The sequence below is a fragment of the Melozone crissalis genome, unplaced genomic scaffold (genome assembly GCF_028551555.1).
Source record: "Melozone crissalis strain CALT ecotype California unplaced genomic scaffold, PUWL_Pcris_2 ptg000061l_1, whole genome shotgun sequence".
Lineage (NCBI taxonomy): Eukaryota > Metazoa > Chordata > Aves > Passeriformes > Passerellidae > Melozone > Melozone crissalis.
The window spans coordinates 3,415,925-3,440,169 of NW_026535839.1; the positions used below are offsets into that span (position 1 = coordinate 3,415,925).

At 45.8% G+C, this 24,245-nt stretch overlaps 1 protein-coding gene across 2 annotated transcripts in view; it reads right to left on the reverse strand.

Moving 5' to 3' along the window:
• The window catches only part of NSD1 (nuclear receptor binding SET domain protein 1), a 55,828-nt gene that overhangs the window by 16,447 nt on the left and 15,136 nt on the right, over positions 1 to 24,245 (reverse strand). Inside the window, exons 2-16 of one of the 2 annotated variants that reach the window (XM_054288234.1) lie at positions 23,837 to 23,969; positions 20,755 to 20,927; positions 16,259 to 18,833; positions 12,786 to 12,907; positions 12,347 to 12,641; positions 10,517 to 10,626; positions 9,389 to 9,458; positions 8,962 to 9,080; positions 5,325 to 5,468; positions 4,771 to 4,894; positions 3,798 to 3,998; positions 2,228 to 2,407; positions 1,734 to 1,890; positions 1,233 to 1,438; positions 569 to 681 (exon numbers count right to left, since the gene is read on the reverse strand). In XM_054288234.1, coding sequence (XP_054144209.1) covers positions 569 to 681; positions 1,233 to 1,438; positions 1,734 to 1,890; positions 2,228 to 2,407; positions 3,798 to 3,998; positions 4,771 to 4,894; positions 5,325 to 5,468; positions 8,962 to 9,080; positions 9,389 to 9,458; positions 10,517 to 10,626; positions 12,347 to 12,641; positions 12,786 to 12,907; positions 16,259 to 18,833; positions 20,755 to 20,927; positions 23,837 to 23,969 — 4,722 coding nt within the window. The remainder of the gene's footprint in view (positions 1 to 568; positions 682 to 1,232; positions 1,439 to 1,733; positions 1,891 to 2,227; positions 2,408 to 3,797; positions 3,999 to 4,770; positions 4,895 to 5,324; positions 5,469 to 8,961; positions 9,081 to 9,388; positions 9,459 to 10,516; positions 10,627 to 12,346; positions 12,642 to 12,785; positions 12,908 to 16,258; positions 18,834 to 20,754; positions 20,928 to 23,836; positions 23,970 to 24,245) is intronic. The other variant, XM_054288235.1, reaches the window with a different exon arrangement.

The following is a 24,245-nucleotide window of genomic DNA, read 5'->3' on the forward strand; positions in this document are numbered from 1 at the left end:
AGCTAGTGCTGCTCCAATTCTAACTCTATAATAACGATAATATTTAACAGCCCTTAACGTGAATAGATCTCCAAAACTGAGGAAAAGGGCTGATACTGCAGCCTGTACACCTGTTTCAGTATTTCTGTTCAGTCACCAGCTGATACAGAAAGAGATATAAAACAATAGTAGATGATAGAAGATACTGTGTGTTACCACACCCTCCACACAGCCCTGCTGCACTGCACCATGACCACCTCCTGTCCTGGTTTGTCCACCTTGCCATCAGCAGCATGGAGAATTTGATCACAATTGCCAGCCCTCTCCCCTGAGTTCTCAAGGTACAGAAACACTTCCTTCAGACCACACAACTGACACAGACAGCACAGACATGATCAGATCTGTTCCAGCAAACCAGAGCACCTCTGTTACTGCAGCCCAGCTTGCTGAGGATGGAAAGAGGATCAAAGGAACCTTCAAGAACAGGGAGACATCCAAACATCAGAAATGTTTGTGTATACCTGTAAATCACCTGCACCAAGAGCTAAAGGCTTCTCTTCCGCACCTGCCCCCCACCACCTCCCCTCACCTTGATGTGTTTGTAGGGAGGAGGTTTCTTGTCATTCTTTTTGTCTTCCTGAAGTTGTCTCAGTTCTTTCTGTGCTTTCAATTCTTCAAATCTTACAGCAGCTTCCTGAAGAGCTAAGTGAGAGAACAGGCTCTGTTATGAGGAACTCCCCCTGCTCACACAGAGCAGGGCAGCCACTGTCCACCCAATGTTCACAAGGTTCAACAGAGAAGGGTGAAGAAAAGGCCAATGCAGCAGGGAAGTGCAGAAATTACAGTCAAGGGCCTGCTCATGGGTGATGAAGCATCCCATCTGTTGGCTATCTTTTCCTGCCCTCTTGGGCAGAAATGCCAGACAGTTACATCCACAACTTTCAAGTGCATGTTTATATCAAGATAATGACTGTATTGCACAGAGGGAAGCTGACCCAGCACAAGCTCACTTGAATTTTGAGATGCTATGTCAGAGCTGGACAAAGACTTGAGATCTGCACACACTTCTTCCTCTCTGGGAGTAAAACAAACACTCTGAGCATGCTGGATATTACATAAGCAGCAGCTCACTCTACACATTTAATTTCACTTCAGTTATAAGAAGACATTTTTCTCTGTTACATGAATGGCACTTTTCCAAAGAGGAATGAAGAAGGTAAGACCATGTACTTCCCTGGATGAAGGCAAGTTACCTTTTTTGTAAATGCCATCGACACCTTTTCCCATCTTGTCTTTGCTGCTGACATCACCTTCCATGTAAGGGAACACACGAGCCTGGTGGGTCCACAGGTAGTCCTTGGAGCCAAAGAACAGCACAGGGAATTCACCAATGTCATGTTTCATTTTCTGGATGTTGACAGGAATTGTCCTAGGATGGCAAATCTCAGCTGGCCACCACCTGCAACACAGGAAAGGGCAGATGAAACCTCTGGCTTCCCCATTTCCAGACACCTCAAAAGTATGTTACTGCATGAAGGCATGGGAAAAAGTGTGTGAGGGCTTACCAGCAAGGCTGGTGGGGAGAAAAGAGGCTACTGGAGGAGGAAAGCTCACATTTTATGAGCAATGTGCATGCAAAAAAATGCAGAGGCCTGCTGCAATGAACCCTGCAGAGAGGAGCAGCGCCTCACCTCCACCACCATGAGCACTGCATGAAGGAGGAATGGGGACAAGTCTGTTCTATCTTCACCTACCTGTAGCGCCCAACTTTCACCCAGACTACTTCTTTGTAGTGTGGCTTTTTGCCTGCCTTGCAATCATTACAATACCAGCTTCCCTCTGGCATCTCAATGTTTAGACACTCACGGTGAAACGCAGCCGGGCACGACTCGCAGCATAAAAGGCTGCCCCCTGCAAAGAGAAAGAGGAGAAATTTATCAGTCACTGTGCAGAAGCCCTGCACTCCTCATTTCCAGACAGACCTAGAAAAATGGAATGATGGTCTAGTGCAAGCTCTTTTCAAAAGTTGGGCCTTATTCACGGTAAAAAAAGAACCTTCTAAGAATCCAGAAATCAAAAAAAAAAAAATTGATTTTTTTTTTGGTAGTTTGAAGCTGGACTTAAATATGGAAAGCCAGAGAGGCAGTCTGCTCTCTGCAGTTCCCATTGGGACATTCAGGATGGGAAAAGCTTCTGCCCTTTGCAATGAACTCTGGGCACGGCATTCCCTGGGGCCAGGGGAGCTCACCTTCCGAGCAGACAAAGCACCAGCTGACGTTGACGTGCTCGTGGTTGCGGCAGCCCCGGCGGGCGGTGAAGTGGTTGGGGCAGATGATGCTGTTGGAGGCCAGGACCACGGAGCCGGCGGCCAGGCAGAAGTCGTTGGAGTGATACGCGACCGGACACCGCACGCAGCGCATCAGGCGACCTGGCACGGCAGCCACACAGTCAGCCCCTGCAGGAACACCCCTCCTTCCTGCTCAAACTAGACTCTACTCATAGCTAAGCTCCAAATGACCTCTGGAGAAGGAAGCTGACCTTTCATTTTTATAGATCACCCATGATATACTCACTGGATTTCTATTAAGTTATTTAATGTAACTAAATATATATATAAAATTATAAAATCTGGAATACCTATACCATAGATAAAATTGCATTATTTAGAAGTGAAAAATATCCTGCATGCTGTGCAGAAACAGTTCAAGAGTTCACAGACTGGGACTGCTTCCTATCATACACAAATAATTACTAAATCAGCTCCGACAGTAATTACAGACGGGGTGTTCCAAGTGCTTAGCTGCACATAATGAAATCAATCCATGTAGCTTCTGAAAACACAAGCACTTGCCTCTTGTTTATCAGATTTTACCCTGAAATTCCAGAACTTCCAGGCAATTCAGACTTCCCTACAGACCTAGTTTATGTGAGGTTTTTGAGCTCACTTTTCAGTTCCTCACAGCAGACTATAAACAGGAAGAAAAGGTGGGAGATGAGGGGTAAATGTGACCATTGAGAAGCAGCAGCCAGTCAACAAACGTTCAGTGGGGAAGTGGCTGGCTGTGGTGTTGTTTTGGCCTTGGTGTTGTTTTCTACACCAAATACTGATAAATGGGGGCAAAAAAGCCAACTTTGACACAGACTCTGAGGATAAAAATAGAGCTAATCTTATTGTCACCCATCTTAAGACACCAAGGATTAAAGAAAGGCAGCCTTAGAAGCAAACATACACAGCAATCACAAAAGTTTTAAGTTTGATCATGTGAGATAAAGGTCAAGGTATTGCTGCAAACAGCTCAAACAAATGTTTGCTTAGGAAGCTTAGCCCAAGGGTGTCTCCACTACAAGATGAGAGTTTACATAGAAAAAAATGGATTAGTAGAACAATATCATAGTTTGCCCTGTGCTGCTCTTGATGCTGCTGTGTTGACAGCCCGTGCTGCTAAGCAAGGCACCATCTGCAGCACTGGCACAGTGAGGAGCAGGTGGGAGAAACACAAGCGTGTCTGTACAGCTCCAGAGATTTACTCAGAAACCCACTGAGGCCTGAGGCAAGGCTGGGCGTGCAGGAATCCCAGCCTGGGGACAGCCTGAGAACATTCCAGCTGCCATGGCCGACCATGGGGAGTGCTGCTGAGCCTCACACTCTGACACCACCCCTTCCACTCCCCTGGGAGCAGCTACTCCTCAGCAAACACAGCCAGCGCTGTGGCAAGGACACAAAGGCAAGACTGCAAAGAACTGGTGAACCAGGTGGACATGAAACAAAGGAAAACCGGGTGACTGCACCCCCCAGACCACCCTGGAGGACTGGGTACCTTTAGAGGCAGAGATGTTTGCTGGGTTAGCAGCATGGCAGGTCATGCAGATGTGCAGGGAGCAGCGGAAGCCCTTGTTCTGCATGACTGTGGGCGGGTATTTCTGGATGCAGGCCTCGTGGTAATACTTCCCACAGAGGGGCAGCAAGCACCGCTTCACATCCTCCCCGCAGCTCTTGCACACAAAGCAGGTGTGGACCCCTGCAGAAAGAGCAAGGCACTGGTCACACAGGAGGGCTAAAGGAGGGCCTGATGCTGTCACCAGGCTGCCTAACAGCACAGAACAACCTCCCAGCCTGCTGCACCCATCCCAGAGCACAGCTCTCTGCACCAGGCTGCTTTGGCCTGAAGCTGCAGTAGAACTCCACATCAAAATAAATATTATTATAGCTGGGACTTCAGGGCAGGGACAAAAGATTTTTTTTTTTAAAAATCATTAACCCTACTTTGAGATTTCCTCCTTTCCAGCCTGAAAAAAAGGGATCTCCTCCCCACCAGACCCCTTTCCAGAGTGCCAGGTAAGAATTTATCTCTTTCCCAGCAGATCATGGACATTCACTTTGTACACCAAGTCTGAATCAACAGTAAGGCTGGTAAATATTTGAAGTCATTATTAGTGGCTTCAAATCAACAAAGAGTAGATTAAACATTGGGGAAAAAATGAGGGTGGTGAGGCCCTAGCACAGGTTGCCCAGAGAAGCTGTGGATGCCTCTTTTCTGGAAGTGTTCAAGCCCGGGTTGGACAGGGCTTGGAGTAACCTGTTCTAGTGGAAGGTGCCCCTGCCCATGGCAGGGGGGTGGAATTTAATGATCTGTAAGGTCCCTTCCAACCCAAATCACCCCGTGATTAATTAGAAAGTCATTATCAGACATCAAACCAATAATGTGAGGACTGAGAGCTACTCAGCAGCCCTAGAGCAGGCACATCACTCCAGCCAAGGCAGCACCAGGTAGGCCCACAGTTCTGCCCTACCTGTGGAACACTCATTGCAGATGAATTTGCCCTTTGGCATCTCGGAGAGCCCAAGGCACTGCAGGTGGAAAGCACCACAGCACTGCGCCTCACACAGCAACAGCTCCCCTGGCTTCTCACAGATCTGTGGGAGAGAAACACAGTATCAGCTCAGCAATTTTCCTCCCAGCAGCATCCCACAACGCAGCAACCCCCGTGCTGGCCAGAACAGCCAGCAGAGACACCCCCCCGGGGAAAAATGCTACATTTTCCTTGTGTCTGTTAATTCTGGCAGTTTGTGTATAACCACTGTTGTTTACCATTCAACTCCCTGATACCCTAGAGTGGGTAAAATGTATCTTATGCTGGTCACTTCTCCCTAACCTCTGTGAACTTTAAGAGGAAGAAAGGCTATTGCAGGAGTAATGCTTGATACAGAGCACAAAAAATGGTTAATTCTACAATAAGCACTTGGAGGTTACTTGGGCTTACCTAGGGCACCAAGGTATCCCAGAACTTACACAAAAACACTTTACAGTGGGATAGTTTCGAAGAGATTTCTTCAAGAACATTACCTGACACACATTCTCCTTGAGAGCTGCTCCTCCTCCACGCTCCCCCTGTATCTTTTTGGACGAAGGCACTCCATGGTCATTCTCTGACCCCTCCTCATGACCCTCTTTGGGGCTTGCTGCAGTCCCATGAACCGAAGTCTCCCCCTTTAAACAGAAAACTAGAATTAGGATTGTCAGTAGCACCTATTCTGACTTGGAAACTACAAATTCAGTCTGAGCACTTAATGGGTTTGGCAGGTGTTACCCAGCCTGGAGAGAACATCCCCCATTGCAGTTCCTCCAAAAGATTTACAGGAAAGGAAAGGAAAGAGCTTTTAGTTTACTAAATGATTAAAAATACACACTCAACACAATTATCGTTCTGTGCATAACCCCTCTCTGAGCAAGGAGTGAGCCGTGAATGGAAACAAATCAGGTAGAAAAAGTCAGAAGCACCCCAGTATCTACTTGCACTAGAAACACAAATGAAAAACCTCAATCTTCATAGCACCTATCACACACTAAATGAACTACATTTTTCCTCCACACTCATCTCAGCTTGTTCTAACCCATGTAAAATAGAGACACAAAGGTACTCGAGGCCTGTGTTGGTATGAGATCAGCCAGTCCCAAAAGGAGCAGCACAGCAGGGCATTCACAGCCCATCCTGACTGAGGAGTGCAGTCTCCCACTGCTCTGTATGAGTGTACAGCACTGCCCATAACACCCACTGGTAAAAACCATCCTGGGGGGAGAACGGCTTTCAAACGATAAAGGTCCAACCACACACTCACAGGCCAAGTCAAGGATCCTGCCACAAGGCTTCCCAGTGTTCAGGGGACCTGCCCAGGTACTGGTAACAGGGAAGAATAGCAGGTGTCCTAGAGACATTTGTTTCTAGCACAAAATACGGCTGTCCTGCAGCTACACCCTGCAGCAGTGCCACAGATTTTGTCAGGACAGGCAACTAAGAGCTTGGAAATATTATCCTGCCAGCTTAGGAGCTCTAGGGAACACTTCAGTGGCCTCAGCAGCCCCAGCTGCCACTCCAGAGCAGGGACAATTTAAGAACATTAATTCTGCACTAAAATGATGCCTTTAGCTCCGTGCTTTGAGGCAGAACATTTTAAGGACTCTGCCACTTTTAAATAAGGCAGCTCACTGCAGGTAGCTGAGTGATCTCAGTGCACAGCTGCCAGCTCCTCCCTGGGTCAGCAAGCTGCAGCCACTGTACACCCAGGCACAAATAGCACACCTGAGAGACCTTGTGAGAATTCAAAGTGCTGGCAGAAGCAGCAGCCATCACTCCCACACCTCCAGCCTTGCTTGATGCAAGCCTGTCCAGCTAACAATCACGAGAGGGAGCTTTGCACCACTCTCTGTATGGGAAAGTCTGAGCTGTGGTGCTACTAAAGCTTGTAAGCTGAATTGAATGCCTTTTGAACACATTCTGAATCTGGGCAAAAAAAGGACAAAGGACATAAAAATCTTCTAAAGTTTAAAGCTGGAAGAACCTGGAGCTAGTATTATGCTCAGATAATGATGCTTTCTTTGCCTGAACTGTTGGTTTTTCCCCTATTCCCTGAATGGAGCAGTATGAGTTTATTTGGGGACACTTTAAAGCCATGTGCCTTCTGTGGAGCAATGATGCACAGATGCAGTGAGGGTATATTGAAGTACACATTACAAAGATGAATGGTATAAACTGACTTTATTGAGAGGAAAAAAAAAAGAAAAAAAGCAAAGTCCCAACTACAGGCTACTGCCAGTCCAACACACCTTAGAGAATACAGCATTATTCTAACACTGCTCCCAGAACTGCCCAGGGAAGGGATGGCAGAGCTAGACAGGATGAGCAAGGCCCATCCTTTGTGAACATGGAAAAAGGCATTGCCACTCAAGGATCTGCCATTGCTTCCCCTCCTTCCTCTGCCCAGCACAAGCACTGCAACACTCCATACCTCCTGCAGAAAGAAAGGCTCATCCCAGGTCTTCTTCCAGACCCATCCCTGCTGCTGTGTCTGGCACAATCCCAAAGCCTGACCTGTTCTTTGGCACAGCCTGACCTTGGCTCACAACCTTGACAAGCATTTCAACAGCATTTTCCATCCCATTCTGTCAGTCTCCTACTGCCCTGATGTTGTAAATTTGCACTCCTGGCTCCACAGACTGGCAAGGTCAGAGAAAACTGCTTAGCTCAGCCCAGGCTGACAAGCTTTCCTCTGCCCTCTTTCCCTTGGAAGGCTTCACTGGGCTGTATCATCAAACCATGTATTTTTTCTAGCAAAGTGGAGTTCCTTGCCCAGTGTGTGCAGCCACTGAGGGAGCAGCATGGTTTGAATTCCACATGAAAGCACAACTGCATCCCCACAGCATCCCAATACTCACCTAAGCCAGGGGATGAACACCCACCACAGCAGCTAAAGAGACACAATTACATAATAAGGAAGGCTGGCAAAGATGCCAAGCATTGACTCTTTTTTTTGGCATAGTTTACACCATACCTGCCTTCTGATACTCAATACAAATGTCTATATCTAGAGGCAGTTAAGACTGGGTTTCCTGTGCAGTGAGTAGTGAGTACAGGATTCAGAGCCATGGCCTAGATCTTTGCTGCTCTGAGCTGCCTCTCTTTTCACAGAGAATTTGCTGTCTCTTAGGGGGTAGAGCAGACAATGTTAACTGCCCCTGCCCAGCACTGGCAAAGGTATTTGTACAGGCTGCTTTAAAACATCAGTCCAGCTGTGCACACTTCAAAAAGAACACCAACACCAGCACAGGAAAGCTTACATGTACCAAGGGTATTACCCCAATTTATCAACTTTATCACAAATGCCCTTTCCAAAATGCAACAGGACGGCTGGAACTGTTTAAAGTGGTGTGAGGTTTGTGTTCTCCTGTAAACTGTGGTTACAACAACAAATATAACAATATTGATCTATAATTGGCTCCTGAAATACATACTGACTATCCTGCCTGCTGCTGAACCTGGGCCACTGGAAGTGAGAGGCGATGGCGAGAGGCCCAGAGGTGTCCTGCCTCTCCCAGGAAGTCTTGCTTCCCCTACACTTGCTGATAACTGGCTCATTCCTAAAAGGCAAAATGTGCTTGTCAGAGATATTTGTACACTGATCTGCTAATATGTAGCAGAGGGAATTGCCCCGGTTATCCCTTTCTGCTGAATGGCAGAACGCAATCAGAGGCTCTTGTGAGCAGTCACAGACAGTCCCCCCCACCCCCTCCAATGGGGTTCTTGGCTCATCCTGGTGTTCAAGTGCAAGCAGAAGGGGCTGAAGTCCAGTCTAGTGCTTGTGCTTCAAACTGGTTTGTAAAAGGGCAGGAGTTCCACCCCCAGAGACCTTTTACAGCAGTTTGATTTTCTGAGGTGCAAAGCAAGATGCCAGGTAAAACCTGGTTCCATGAATTCAGAACAGCCTCTCTCACAGAGAATTAGCTGAGTAGCAGCTTGAAAACAGAGCCTGAGTTAAGCATCATTATAAAACAGCAACTAGATCAAGGCAGTATCTTCAGCCTAACCCCAGCTCATGCAGCTGCATCAATGGGACAAATTCTCAAATGACAGGCCCAAAGATGCCTCTGGCTTAGGCTCTGCCAAGTACCCTGGGGAGCAGCAAACAGGATGAAGATCCAACAGTACCTCAGAGTGTGGGGTCTCCCCCAGCCCCTCCTCATTCTTCTCCTTCTTGGAATGGACTGCAGCAGAGGTGTGGCGCTGCCTCTTCCGCTTCCGCTGCTTCTCCAAGAGCTTTTCAGAAGCTGCAACAGAAAAACCATTCAAGGAAAATGCAGAAAGAATTCCCTTGCTGCAGGTGACACCGGTAAGTTCTGCAGCCTGAGCTTCAGGCTGGGTCCTGTATTTTTAGAGGGCCCAAGGGCTGGGGCAATACCATCCTCCAGGCACTCAGCCCTCTGCCCTGCAGCCACCACACAAACACCAACTCATACTGGTTTAAGCAACTTGTGCTGGGCTGCTGAACCCAGAGCATCAAGCACTTACACACAGTTCCACAGGCACTGATCCCAATATGCCAACAGTCTGCCTTGCTATCCCTGCCTTCACTTACCTTCTCCCACGTCCTGGAAGTGAGCTGGTGAGTAGAGCTCAGAGCTGTCACTCTCTGAAGGGCCAGTACCCTACAAACACAGGAGAGAGAGAGTCAAGTCACCAGATGAAGAGGCACACACTCCTCAGCTGTGAAACCTTTTGGAATGACTGCAATACCTAATTTACCATCCAGATCATTAATTCATCAGAAATTTTACAAGAAAATATTTGGTTTGTGTGTGTGATAAATCACACATGTTAAAGTCTGTCTCTGTGAAGGGAGGAATGTGGAATCTGATGTGTCTTCTGCTCATCAGCACTATTCACTGCCTCCTGTCCTCTCCCAAAAAGGCTGCTAATACTCTGCAAGATGCTGGGAAAAAGATATTCTCTTCTGACTTTACACTTTTACAGACCTTAAGACCAAAAAACACTGGCCTGTACATTACTGCAATGGAGATAACTGCATTAAGACTGTACCTCACAGTGAAAGAAAAAGGAAAGAAGTCTTATTAGTCAACTTCAGGAACAGCAGAAACAAGTTCTGTGCAGGTCCATGATCTGAAATAAATACTATTTGCATTTTTCCAAACCATGTCACTGAATTTTGAGTATTCAGTGGAGAAGAGCAGCATTTTCTTTAAAAATCTGAACCAAACAAGGTATCCTACATATCATTCACCTCAAGCCTCCATCCTGCTTCAAGCTCTGCACTTACATGCATTCACCAGCTCACTTGGGAAGGTAACAAAGAAAACACTGCTCAGAGGAAATCTGATAGAAAAGGACAAAGCCTTGGGTTCAAGTTCAAGCTACATTGCAACATGACAGAAAGCCACTGTGCAGAATATTTCTGCTCATACCTTTCCAGCTAGCATCCAGAAGACTCCTTTTCCATATAAATCAATTTTTAAAATGAGATTTCAAACCAAAACTACTCAATCCCCATTACAAGTGGAGAGGGCTGGGGGACAGTGGATTATTTCATCATAACACAGCAACCAGCACCTTTGGGAAGGGTGGACCTTTGCTCCTGGGCTGCAGCCAACAAAAAAACCACATCCCATTGCATTGTGTCTTGTTTAGCAGGATCTGCTGTCTGGGCCTGCTTTCTATCCAGTTTTCAAAAGAGCTGGAAGGGAAATACCTTCTTTTGGGGAGTCCATTCCTCCTTCTTTGGCATAAAGGCAGTGTCCAAGTCATTGGATTCCAAGAGCTTTTTAGTGGGCTTCCTTTGACGCTTGCTTTCGAAGTTTCCTGCAATGAAACCCTTCACATCAGATAAACAGGGGTTTTCTTGTCTTCCATCAGATTAAGGCCATTAAGTAAATATTAGCCAACAGTTCAAAATAATCTGCTTCACCCTGTCTTTGAGATCATAAGCTCCTAGGGCAGAGATGCCAATTACCTGCTTCTGTACAACTTCAATAAAAACAGACCTCAGTCTGTCATGACCTTCAGGCTCACCTCAATATGTAATATAAAAATCCACCCACAGAAGAGAGGCTGTGAACTCACTGCCAGCAGGTAACACATGCTGGCAGCCCAATTCACATCATAATTTCCCAAACACTTTGATCTGCATAAGCCAGTCCTACCACTGACACAGCCCTGCCTACACTCCCACACCCCTCACATCAGTGTTCATGTTGCTGCAGTAAACAGGCTGAAGATCACAATCCTGGTTAAAACTACTTGAGAAAAGATAACCCAACAAAACTATTTCCTACTCAAGCTTTATCCTGGCCCTCAGGAGGTAGCAAGTTGCTAGACCTGGGTTCCTTCACTAATTTTGGCAACAGTATAAACTTAGAACCAGGAAATGCTGATGCTGAGTGCAGACACTCTGCAGACACAGCCTGTTACCCATCCCACCCCATTCATCCGCTGCCTTCGACAGTCTCAGCTGTGCCCTTTGACACCTCTGCAGGCACAGCTCATCCATCACACTCCCAACCCTCAAGACAAGCTTCTGCCCACTCTGTGTGCTTCAGCAAAAGGTGAGGGGAAATGACTGAAAAGAGCTGCACAACCTCTGCAGACTGGAGGTTTGCTCTCACTGCTGCAGCCTGTTGTGTCCAATCTTGGGTTTACATCCTCAGTTTTACTCTTTTAATCCTCTCCATCTTCCCTTCCTTGTGACACCCACAAGTCTCCAGAGGCAATTCCTCTTCCCTCACACACGAGAAGCTAACTGACCTCCCACTGACCAAAAATCTGCTGACTTGGTTTATTTTCTTTGACTACAAGTCCTTTAGGAACAGTGTTCCCTCCAAGCCAGCACAGCCAGAACACCGGGGCTTTAATTCTGGACACGTCTTTAGATGCTATCAGAGAATAAACACACTGAAAGGAATCTCTGGGACTGACACTGCTGGAAAGGGAAAAGGCCCCTCAGACCACACTCCTTCTACACTGTGCCTTACTGAAGACCAAGAACCTGGCTTGTTGCTCACACAAATCCCCAAAAATTTCTACAGATGCTTAGAACCAATTAAGTAGGAAGTTCTTCCAGAGGGAATTTTGTGCTACAGCTCCCTGAGCTCTCTAGGAGAGCAAAGATCACTCCATGAAGCTCAGACTTTGTGCATCACCCTCAGCACAGCAATGTCCATCCAAAGGGGTTTACAGCAACAGGAAACTGTCAGGCTGAAGGAATGTCACTGTTTGGAAGCACAGACAGCAAGAACTCAGAGAAGGAGTTGTGGCCTCTTTTATATGGCCAAAAGAAGCATTCTGTGCAAGGATCTAAGAAGGACCACCACAGTCTATAGAAAGCCAACAGTACCAGGTCACTGGACACCTTTGCACCTGCCCTCTCTCCCTTCTCAGCACAGTAACAGTCAGTGAGTGAAGGAAGGCAAGAACAAACAGTGGCAATAGCCACTGATCTTTTCATGCTGCCCCAAGAATGACTTTTCACTGAACTTGAGTTACTTTCACTTACAAAAGCAGCATCACACCACCTGCCCCTTACCTGATTTCAGGAATCCCTCTTCTGCATCTGGAGAAGCAGAAACTTCAGAAGCATCCGAGGAAGACAGAACCACCACCTCTGGAAAATCTGAAGATCCTCCTTGAGCTTGACTAGGGGGATCAGTGGAGTGGGATCCTAGTTCTGAGAAGGAACACTCTGCTTCAAGGACAGGAGGGGACTCTTTGGTTGAAGATGGAGTTGAAACCAAAGAACTTGGCCCCCGCTGGGTCTCTCTGTCAGGACTGCATTGTGCAGGAGCACCTCCTTCACATTCAGACCTCGCCACAGAATTCACCTGCCATGGTGAAATATGTTGGTGAAAACATTCACTCTGCATGGCACTGCACACAGCAAAAACACTCAACCACAAAGAACATAAACACACACAGACCAGAGCCCTGGAGAAATAACCACAAAGAGCACGTTGGCCTTCACCCACCTTTTGTGATTGCTCCTGGCCCTTCTTTGATTTTTTCTTGGGTGCAAACAAGTGATCATATTCTTCTGCATATTCCAGGAGCCGTTTACTCGGCTTTCTAAGGCGCTTCCTCTCTGAATGTGCTAAGAAAAAGGAAAGCAGCTTCAAGACTGTGTTTCTGGGATGATCACAAGACATCTGTGGATAATAGCTGTTCCTGCCTTCTCTTCCAGAGGTTCCATGTGGGAAGAGCTGATAATTCTCTCTCTGAGACAGCCCAAAGAATTTTTGAGTTTCCTATTTTCCAAAATCCCAACTTAGCAGGGGGGATTTTTATGGACTTCAAGCAGTTCAGGTAAGAAATCAAAACACATCAGACTGAGAGGCTCCTGAAATTTCACCCAAGATGTCCCTACAAGCTACATCTAACTTGCCTGCAGTATTTCTACCAGAACCAAAGGTCATTAGCAACTCATTACACTTTTGCTGTTTACTCAAACTCTTTTGGTTTTAGTGCAGGGGCACAGGAAAATACTGCTTTCCTGTAACACAGTTCAGTCACTAGTTTCACTAGGAACACATAAGCTTAATTCCTTCCCTTCCCCTCCTCCTTGGTATTTTTTTATATACTACAAATTCCCCATCTGCTGCTGTGAGCCCATTTATTGCTTTGTTTGTTCCACAGTGAGATCAGGGAGCCAGTGACTGCGGCACTTCTTGTCTCTGCACAGTGTGGTGGCACTGCAAGGTAAAAGGTGTTTCCTCACCACAGCCCTAACCACACCACCTCGAGACACCAATGCAAGGCAAGCTCCAAAAAACTCAGCCCTGACACTAGAACAGCTCTTCTTAGCAAGCTGCAGAAGCAAGGTGATGCACATTTATGTCTTTTTCTCACTTCTCAGAATACCTCTGAATATCTCTGACTTTTCTCCTTTTTACCATTCAAAGTCATTAAATAATACTGCCCAAAGATTTCCCCTAGTCAGGAATATACCTGCATCTCCTGGAAGTTTTGGAACAAACAATAAATATTCTCTTTGCTTCATTTCATTTGTAGGAGGTGGCTTTTCCTTCTTTAAAACGGAAGCATTTTATAACAAAGCATTTCAATGCAACGCTTCAGAACAGGGATGTTGGACAAGATTGCTACATTTTATTGTGGCTTTGTGGTTAAACAAGCATGAAAATGTCAAACTTGGCCAAAAGAGAAGAAAGAAACAACTTTCTCAACACAGCTATTTTCAGCCTCTATTAACACTCTGCACAGGTGTCAGAGTGAAACACACATTTCAGCACATAAGCAGTTATGGGATGAGTATCCTCACCAGGCAACTATTTAGAGCCCCAAAGCAGTGCAGCAGAGTACACAGCACTGTGCCAGAAGGGCTGGTTTAACTGCTTTTGTTCCCAAAAAGAATCCCATACAAGAATCCCAAATGCAGATTGACAGTGGCAAATCACAGACTTGATGAAACTATTATTTATAAAATTGGCTTACATCAGCCAAATCCACCAATCTTCACATCTGCCTTATTTGCTCTAAACCACTGTACAAGGTTTGTGGCAAAATTATGCCCAATGCTGCCATTTAACTATGAAGACTTTATGCAGTTTGAGCTTAGTGGAAATGGCACAGTTGTGACTGCAATCTGTTCTGATCTCTTACACTGAAGCTGCCTGCTGTGGGCAAGGATTGCTCACATCTCAAAGCACTGCAGTCAGTCCAGTTTCCAGCATCAGCTTCTCTACTCTCTAGGCCTTGCCCAACATAAAGGAATGGTCTCAACACAGCATTAGAGGTTTACTCAGTCCCACCTGCACTGGGGATGTCACAGCAGCCCTGCCAGTGGCACTGGTGCCTCCCCACAGCACATCTGTACAAAGGGTGGGTGTGCACAGAGCTCACGTGCCGTGTAGGGCAGGGGAATTAGTGTATGCTGCAGCTGTTGATCTGGCACTTTTGTCAGCAAACCCAGGCCCTGGCTGCTGCTGCTGCATCCCTGTACACTCCTCACACTGCTGCCACCTTGCCCAGTCCACTGCCTTCCTCTGGCACTGCCCTCCCAACTTTACTGCCTCTCAGCACCCCCTGTTCCCTAGCTCACTCTGCACACCTTCATCCTCACCTCACAGAGCATCACTGAGGGATGCTGCAACTGCCAAACCACCATGAGGCTGTAAGAACCTGCCAGGATCTCTGTGTGAAGGAAGAACCCCCAGAACGTGTATCCTCTCACCTGCTCTACAGAGACCTCAGTCCTCAAAAACACACAGACCCAGCCAGAGTCAGTGAATGATTAAGCTGGTCATGACTGAAAACCAGAACTTTTACCCCAGGTGTTACACCCTATAGGCTTGTTTTCTGTGCCTGCTGCAACTTGCCTTGGGCAGGTCCCACAACCACCAAGCCAAGAGCTGCCTTTGCCACAACTGAAACAGAAGTGCAGGCTGCCTCCAGCAACCACAAAAAGCAAAATACACACATCAAAATCTGCACTGAGGGAACACATAAGTGACAGAATGCACACAGGCTCAAAATAATGATAAGTTGTATCATTTTATGATATCACAATTAGATTAGCAACCTATGGTGGAGGTGAAACCTAGGCAAAAACCTAATTTTATTTGTTTTATTAAGGTGTGTTTCCCCAGATTCCCTGCAGAAGCCAGAAGATGGTTCATGTTGAATAAGGTTCTGTTGGCCCTATTCTTCCACACACCCTTTTATTTTTTCCACTGGCTTTAACCAAATGTCCTCACCTCTGTGGGAGAGGCTCTCTTGCCTTTTGGTCCTCAGAAGCCTCCTCCTCCTTAGATCATTTCCCTTCCAGTGCTGCTGCCTTACTTCTGCCTGCCATATCCCAGACCCACCTCCAGCTCAGCCTCCCTCTCTTCTCTTCTCTTCTCCCTTTCACTCATCAGGCAGCCACACCAGAACTGTAAATTGGGAAATCTGTAGGGCTCCACAAGTCACTATGAGCAGCTAATAAAATTCCACACTAAAACTAAAAACCTCCCAACACATTGTCTTGAGGAAATCCTACAGAACCAACCAAAGACAAACTATGTCAAAGAAGACTATGAAAGATAAAAAACAGAGCAGCCATCGAGGCTCAGTTTTCTGGAACTTTCTAGCATTGACCTACCCCACTAACATCAAATTTGTGGCTCTAAGGAACACATTATGAAGGCATAAGTTAAAAAAAAAAATCCCAGGCTCAGAAGGATTCTTATTTTACCTTTCACTGTGGAAGAACTAAAGATTTTTAATGTGTGCAAAATTTTCTGACCAATAACCTGAGTACAAACTCATAATGACTCTGCCTCCTTCGTCCTCCATGCTTACAGAGAACTCAAACCAAGGTCCCACACTTTCTTCTGCTCAGATGTAGATATCTTCACATCGTCAGCCACAAGTTGTGTAACTTATCCTTTAAATGAAAAAGTGTAAAATGTATACAAATACTCTGGCGCAAGTCCAGCTCCCTTACCTTGTGCAGAGAATTCAGACTGGGGAGCAAAGTTGCCAAGCTCTGTTTCTGAGTCCATCACACTGGTGTTTGGCTTACCACATACATTCAAACGTTTATCAACTAAGTCTAAACGATTCTCAAAGTCCTGAACTGCCAAGTCTCCCTCAAGCACCTTTGAATGAGGGGAATGCCTACGTCCCAAGCACTCATTTCCCTTCAGTGAAAAGCCACGAGAATTCAGGCCAAAGGCACTCTCCAAGTTTCCTTGTTCCCTAGATCTACTGGTGTGCTTATTAGATCTAGCACTGCTTTGGTTAAAACGCTGCCATCGCTTTTTGGGTGCTACGTGATTGGTATCATTAGACTCATCACCAAGAGAGCTCTCACTATTTGCCTCTGAATCCAAGTCTGGACTCTCCCCATTTTCAGCAGAATTGCAGCTCTCTTTATTTCTACCAGCTTCAGGTCTCCTTCCAATACGACCTAAATTGTCATCAGATAAACAGGCAGAGTCTTCATCAGTTGAATGCTCTGTTAAATCAATACACTCCTTCCTCTCAGTATCTTCTGCCTCATTCCCTAGAGGACTGGTAACCGAACTGTGCCCACGGAATGAACGTTCTCCTGAATCTCTGGGTAACCGACTTAGCAACTTACTTGGCCCTCCTGGTTTTAAGTCCTTTCTGTTTGAAACTGTTTTATCTCCAAGCTTTGATGACTGCTTAGATTTTGAACAGTTGCGTTTGGACATGCAATTTGTGCCGTTTGTCCCAGAAACAGCAGCACTCGCAGGCTCCCTTTTACCAGTACCAATCCCTGTCAACTTGGTTGGAGGACCACGTGAAAATGAGGAGTTGCTTAGAGCAGAGTTTGGAGTTACTGTTTCCTGGACACAATCTCCATTTTTTTCTATTTTATATGGGGGACCTACAATAGACAAAGACTTGAGACCACTTGCAGAATTGCTTCCAGAACCATCACTTGTGCTGGTATTTCGAAATGGGACTATATTTTGACCAGTCATCAGTTGCTGCTCTTTTGTCTTACTGTCATGCATATCCTTCAACATCATTAACAAGGTGCTGAATTTGTAATCTGGTTCAATGGGCAAACGACCAGAAGCAGAAGAGAAAAGCAAAGGTACTGTGGCCTTTGGAGTGCCAGAGTCACTGGCATCATCATTCATGGACCGATAGGACAGTTCCTTCAGCTCTGACAGAACGTGCTTCACCACGACTGTTTCAATTTCAGCAGAATCCCTGGGTTTCTCATGCATGTTGTTTAACAGTTTCTGACCATCAACTTTTCCACTTCTCTGAAGAGAATCTCTTGAAAGGCCAGAGAAACCTTTGGTATCTGAAGAACAGTGATTCACACCACCCTCCTCTTCTGCAAGAGAAGGCTCCAACCCAGCAACCTTTTCTTTATGTTTACATTTAATGCTTCTGCTTCCGGGTAATTTCACGCTTTTCTGTTTCAAGATTGCTTGATTTGTAACAGCAGGCCAGGAGCCATCCTTGGAAACACTTTGGGGGGTAGTGTGCTTGTTTGCTAGGGAAAGATTGTAATTTCTCACATCTGAAGAGCACTCGAGAGGTGTCAATGGCATCTCAGCATCAGACAAACCTACTTCAAGCTCCCCATCCACAAATTCAGCATCAAGTCTGTTGGTTACTGAACCTCCCAGAGCTTTGCGATCTCTGTGCGACTTCTTCCTGGCCCTTCTGCTGCTCTTCTGAGAAAGATACATGGAAAGTTTAATGTTTCCACTTGACGTCATAGCAAAGTCCTTCTCCACTTTATCTGAAGAATCACTAACTTCAAGAGCACTAGAGGCTCTCTCTGAACTTTGGTCCATGGTATCTACATCGCTGTTCCCACCATCAGAGAGGGAAGAGGATGAATCTGATTCAGTTTGTTTTTTCTCAACACCACCATCGGATGCAGAATAGTGTATTTGTAACTTGGAACTGCACAAAATGCCCAGAGAGCTCTTCTCTCTCTCAAAAGATGAGCTGGAAAACAAATCTCCTTGGAGGGTGCTTTTCAGAGTGTCACTTTTACGATTCTCATAGTCTGGTTTTAAAGGTGTCTTTTCAAAGCGTCTTTCTCCAAAGGAGGACAGCAAATGGTTTTCCCTGGTGCTGCTGGCTGCTGTCAGGCTGTTGGCAATGCGGCGAAGCTCGTGAGACGCGTGTTTCTCTGGTAGGTCCCCAACAATCACGTTTCTAACTACGCTCTCTGGTGTTTTGTCTTTGATTTCTTCCCTCGATGTTTCCCCTCTGGCGCCACTCTTTTTTACTCTAGTCCTTTTTCTGCTTTCAGAGGTTGTTTTCACCTGTGGCTTGATGTGCAATTTTCCTTTTTCACTGGCCACGTGTCTGGAGTCAAAAGCCAAGGATTTTAAGCAGCCGTTCAGTTGCGTGTCCCTTTCTGCCCCAGGGCCATTGCTGTAGTATTCCAGCTGCACGTCCTTCTCGCTGTCTGGCTCGCTCGAGCTCTGGCTGCACTTCTGATCCTCTGGACCCCCAAGAAGAATGTCTTCTGCCTGTCCAACACTCACTTCCCATTTAGCTCTAAATTTCTGAGGAACCTTAAAAGTTGGAGACAAAAAGAAGACAAAATTTGAGTAGGTACCCAAAGAGGTAAAAGCAAGGAGCACAAGGCACAGAACACAGTGACATTCCTGCATTTTGCATCTTTAAGACAATTCCCTGGGACTGTGTCTGGCAGACACAGGAAGTACTGCTCCTGGGTAAGCACCCTGCATTCCAGCTGAGCCCTGTGCATTCCCAGAACAGTAAAAAGGTCAGTGGAAAGTAAAGGTCTCTGAAGAATCGGATGTCTTGGCATGCCAACACACCCTGAACACAACAGCCTGTAAAGGGCAATGCATATGGTATGGATCCCTGGCACAGAAATGCAAAGCTACAGCCAGCAAGCCTCACAAGGCAAATGCAGCACTGTTTTCCTCAAAATATCTGAGCAGACCTGCTTGCTGTCCTCATTGTTGATTCTTCCTGCATCCCCTGAATTCATAGCAGGATCTGCCCTCTCCATCAACTCACCTCGGGACTAACATGAGCTCCACACACACCTAAGATGTGCTCTATCAAGTTCACAATGTTCATTCCTGGGAATTCTCCCAGTATAACTCTGTATCTGTAGAAAAACCAGAAAGCTCTCTGCATACTTAACAGGAACCTCTGCTAACACTCAAAATCAATAAGAAACTTGTTTCTTATCTGCATGTATAGTTTTTGGCTGCACAACAGCAAACCAAGAGCTTCACAACTGCTCCTAAAATCAAAACCAATTCCAAGGCAGGAGGAACAATTCACATTGCTGACACTTTTTTCCTAAAGAAAAACCCAAACCAACAAAGTCTCATCTCAGCAGATTCAAGAAAACCTGATAGCAATCCAGCCAAATACTCTCAGCTTTGCATCAGTTTTGGCTTCCAGGGGTGCAAACCTGGACATTTATGTGAGTAACAAACGTTTGATTCCCTCAACTGCAGGCATGCTGGCTCCATTTACATACAGAATGAGATTTCAGCCACGCAGCACTTCTAGGACCAGAGAAGTTACTCGGGAGCATGTCACTAGTTGTTGAGAGCACAAGGAGAGAAGTCCTTAAAGAAGATACTGAACATGCCCTTGGAAAAGAAAAACCAAATAAGGCCACTGCCCCCAGGGACTCACATCTGCAAGAGCACATTCAATCTGATGGTTCTGCACTAACACAGGTTATAAAGCTTTAGAGTAGGAAAAAAAAAAAAGAAAAACAAGATACCATTGCCTAGTGTAACTATTTGCTCTCTCACAGCAACACAGTAGCCTCTGCAGTTCTTCACTTCAGCTATTCCAACGAGTTAATTTCTGCAGTCACCTTCCTAAAGACATAGACCAGACCCCTGTGTCACATTACATTAACTGGCTACAACTGCTCAGGGCTGTTATGTTTGGAAACGGAGATGGTGCGATGAGCCACAAAACTCATTCCCACAGGCTCACTGACAAAGCATTTTCCAAGTCAAATTATAAGTCCTAACAGGTTTCTATAAAGAGAATTACTGAAGCAGTGCTAAAAACCCCACTGCTTTATCTCAGCCAGTGATCTAGTGAAGCATGCAACTCCACCTCTGATTGAGAGCAGCCAAAGGAGGCTGCCAGAGAGCACAGAAGTTTTTTAGCAGTGCTGCAATCCACAGCAGGAGAGGGCTGTGCTGCTAAAACAGATCCCACACCAACAGAGCCCAGATTCCTCTGCCTTCCAGAGCTGTCCAGGGCAATAGAAGCAGCAGGCCACACCCCAGCATAGAAGAGAGTCTGGAAACTCCTGGCAGTTTATAAACTATGCCGCTGTAGAGACACAAAGAATCCCTTCCCTGGCTGACTTGCTGCAGTCAGTCTCACAGAAGCTGTCAAAGTACAAATTCAGGCATAAAGGAATAGTTTGTACTGTGCAGATTCAAAAAAATAAAAACATATTACACAAAACAGCTCTTTCACCTTGTGTTTGTATCCTTTTTCCTTTTGCTTTCCTCTTTTCCGGAGAACAGGCAGCTCTTCAAACTGATGTCTCCCTTCAAAGAGGACAACAGCTTTCCCAGGAACCCAGGTTTTCTCTGAAGGTTCTCCTAAGGCTTCCACATAATACTCTCGGTATGGTCTCCCACCGGAAACTATTTCAAGAAATTTAACAGAATTACCCCTTGTATGTAACAGAATAAAGACACAAAAAGAGACACAGAAAACAGTAACTATTGGAGAGGTTATTTTCAATTACATTTTGCTTAACAACATTCCCACATAAATGCCAGTTGTGAGTAGAAATCCCCAGAACTAAGGCAGAACCCTTTGTTTGCTACTGTCTATATTTAGACTCTACATTACTACTCTATTTTTAAATTGTTTGGGCTTTTTTTTTTTTTTTACAAACAATTGATTAACATGCCTATGATTGGTCATCTTCCTACAGCAAAGATTGCTTGCATAAAAAAAGAAGGTAAAAACATCTAATTTTTTTTTCCTTGAGAGACACAACACACCAGGCAGAACATTTTTTTCTGCTACTCCCTGATTAATGATTAAACAGTCCAGAGCACTTGACCGTTGGGAAAACACAACAGTGCTGTGAACACCCAGAACTGACATCCTTCTGGATAGGATTTACTCACACAGGTTGAGCCTCCCCCATCACAATACATCCCATCCTCTTCCATGTTTTAATACCAAACAAAGTCTTATTTAGGACATAAAACATGAACAGCAGCATTTAAGCAAACACATGCACACACACTGAAAAGATTAGGTGCAATATGACACAACATTAGTTGCAATGAGTCTCTCCATACTTCAGGCACAAGAGGTGCAGAGAAAGAGAAGAAATTCAATCATAGGGGCACATCCAAAGATGCTTTAAAGGTACTTTCTATGCAAGAAAATTGAACACACATGGTACAAATAAGAACTGAATCAGTACTGGGTTTAAAAGCACAGGTCACAAGCATTGGAACAGAGCAAACAACACTTATGGGATGCAAACTTCTCCCTACAGTCTGCTGCAATGCATTAACCTTCTCCTGGAAACACCCTCTGAACAGGCAGATTACACTCCCAGCCCATTTGGTTTGTGCTGCCTCTGCCAGGGTGCCAGCACAGTGTGGCAGCCTGGCCTTAAGTGATGTTGAAATTGAGATTCTAACCAAGACCACTGAGAGGATGACAAACAACCACCAGAACAACATCAAACCAAGTGCAAAGATCACAGGCTGCATCCACCCCATTCACAGTTCTGGGACTGAAGCCACTGATCCTACACCTTCCAACTTCAAAAATCTTCCAAGCCAAGAGCTTGCTGAGAAAAGGTAAACTGCCTTTAACTAAACACCATTCCTGAAATCCCAAGAGAAGAGCTTTCAGCACAAGAGGCAAGGTTGAAGCGACCTGCCTTGTTTTGAAGGGCTTGTTCCCTTGGCAACAGGAGAGCCAAGGCAGTAGGACTGAGCTCCCTGCAGTGCACACAGAGCCCAGCTCCTCCTGCCCAAAAGTGCCCGAGCTCTGATCCACCTGCTTTGCCACCTTGGCATTGGGAAGGGAGGACAAGCAGATTACATACAGCCACAGCTGGAAAATATAATTTTCCCATGAGCTCCACTGGTTTGAACACAGATAAAACAATGGTGGGAGAGTCCCTCATGTGGCTGGAGATCAGGCCTTCCTGGAACTTGCTGACAGAGCTTTTCCTCCCTGCAGAATTCCTTCATTATCAATCCTCATGCAGAGGCTGAGAGGGGAATACTGGACAGCTATATACATTAAATCCTGCCCAAAACTTCATGAGGAGGGATGTTGGGAGACAATATATATCAGCATATCTTCTGGAAACATCTCTGACAGGATTTTGAGAGCTGGAAACAGACTATTTAAAATAGCACATTCACTATTCTCTAGAATCAGGATAAATGCCTCCCCAAAGGATGAAGGGGGAGGTGAAGAAAGAAGACTTCAGCAAGCAGGCTTGGGGATTATGTGAGCACCACGTAGGAAAAGCTACTTCATGTCTAGAGAAACAGCAGTGGCTCTGAGCCGATGGCCACGCAAAAAGAACTCCACTCATGCACAGCACTTGTGCTTAGGCTGGCAAGGGCCACAAAACCTGGAGACAAAACCAGTAGTGAGTGGCAATCTCACCAGTCTAGAGCTGTCAGTGGCAGAGGACACCAGTTCAAGGGGTTTCTAGTTGCCCAGAGAACAGAAAGAATCAGAAGGGGAAACCAGGAACAAATAAGCCTTTCTGTTTGTGGCAGTCTCCCCATGGCATCTGGTATGATAGTAAAAGCAAACAATTCCTCATTTCCCTTCTGTTCTCTCCATCACTCACCTATCTCTATCTTGATCTTTTAAGACTCTTTTTCTCCCTTCCTGGCTCTCTCCTGTGGCCAAGCACACACAGTTCTGTTATATTTGCCCATCTCTCCTCCTCACACTCAGCTCACTCACACTATACCCTAAACATTCACATATGTGGCTCCATCTCTTGGTTTTTCCAGAACTTCCCTATCAACAACCCCTTACTCTTGTGCCAAACAAGACCCAAAAGTTTCACTTCCATGCACGTGTTCCCATCACACCCTCAGGCACTTAGCAGCTACACTGCACTACCCCACACTACACGCCTCAGCCTCTCCAACAACAACTGTGTCCTCACACTCTCCAATCTTCCCAGCTCTGCTTCCTCACCTGTTCCACCTCTCTGATCCATCTCCTTTTTCTCTGCATAACTTTTTTGAGAGGTTGCTCTTTCTTCTGCACTGCCCTGAGCTTAGCCCAGCTCTATCTGTCCTTCCTAGAGTCTGGGAAGAAAAGCCTAAATATCTACCAGCTATCTGTGTCACTTCATCACCCCCAGCCCCTTCTTCCTGCCACCTCCCTCATTTACCTCTACTTTATGGATTCAGGTCTTGCTTTCCACAGCAGAGTCTATTTCTTCACACCTTTCAAAGGCCAGAAATGCTTTTAAAATAATTAAAAACTGCAGCATCCTGCCATACATAATACCTCCACTTTGTGGTCTGGGTAGATACAGTACCTTTCATTTTTGAGTGACAGTCCAGCACTGGGTCATGACAAATTGTGCATGGCCACCATGGGCGTCTGTTGAACTTGGCCCAAACAAGATCCCCAACTTCATACTTCACTGGAGGATTCTTCTTGGCTCGGATCTTTGGGGAAAAACCAGAACACAAGAAATCACTAAAGCTCCAGATGCTTTTGAAGAGATTTGCCTCCCCCCCTGTGTGCAGATTACACGGGACAGCAGAGAAATTTACATTAAAAAGCAAGTCCTGATTTTACTTAGTGGCTCCTACACCTTCAAAGAACACAATGGTTCTCCCCATTCTTCTGCAAGAACAAAACAATAAGAGGATTTGAGAAGGTTTCTGTTATTTTTTTGGTAAGTATCGTGACCTCTGGTAAATGACTGCACTCAAACTTCA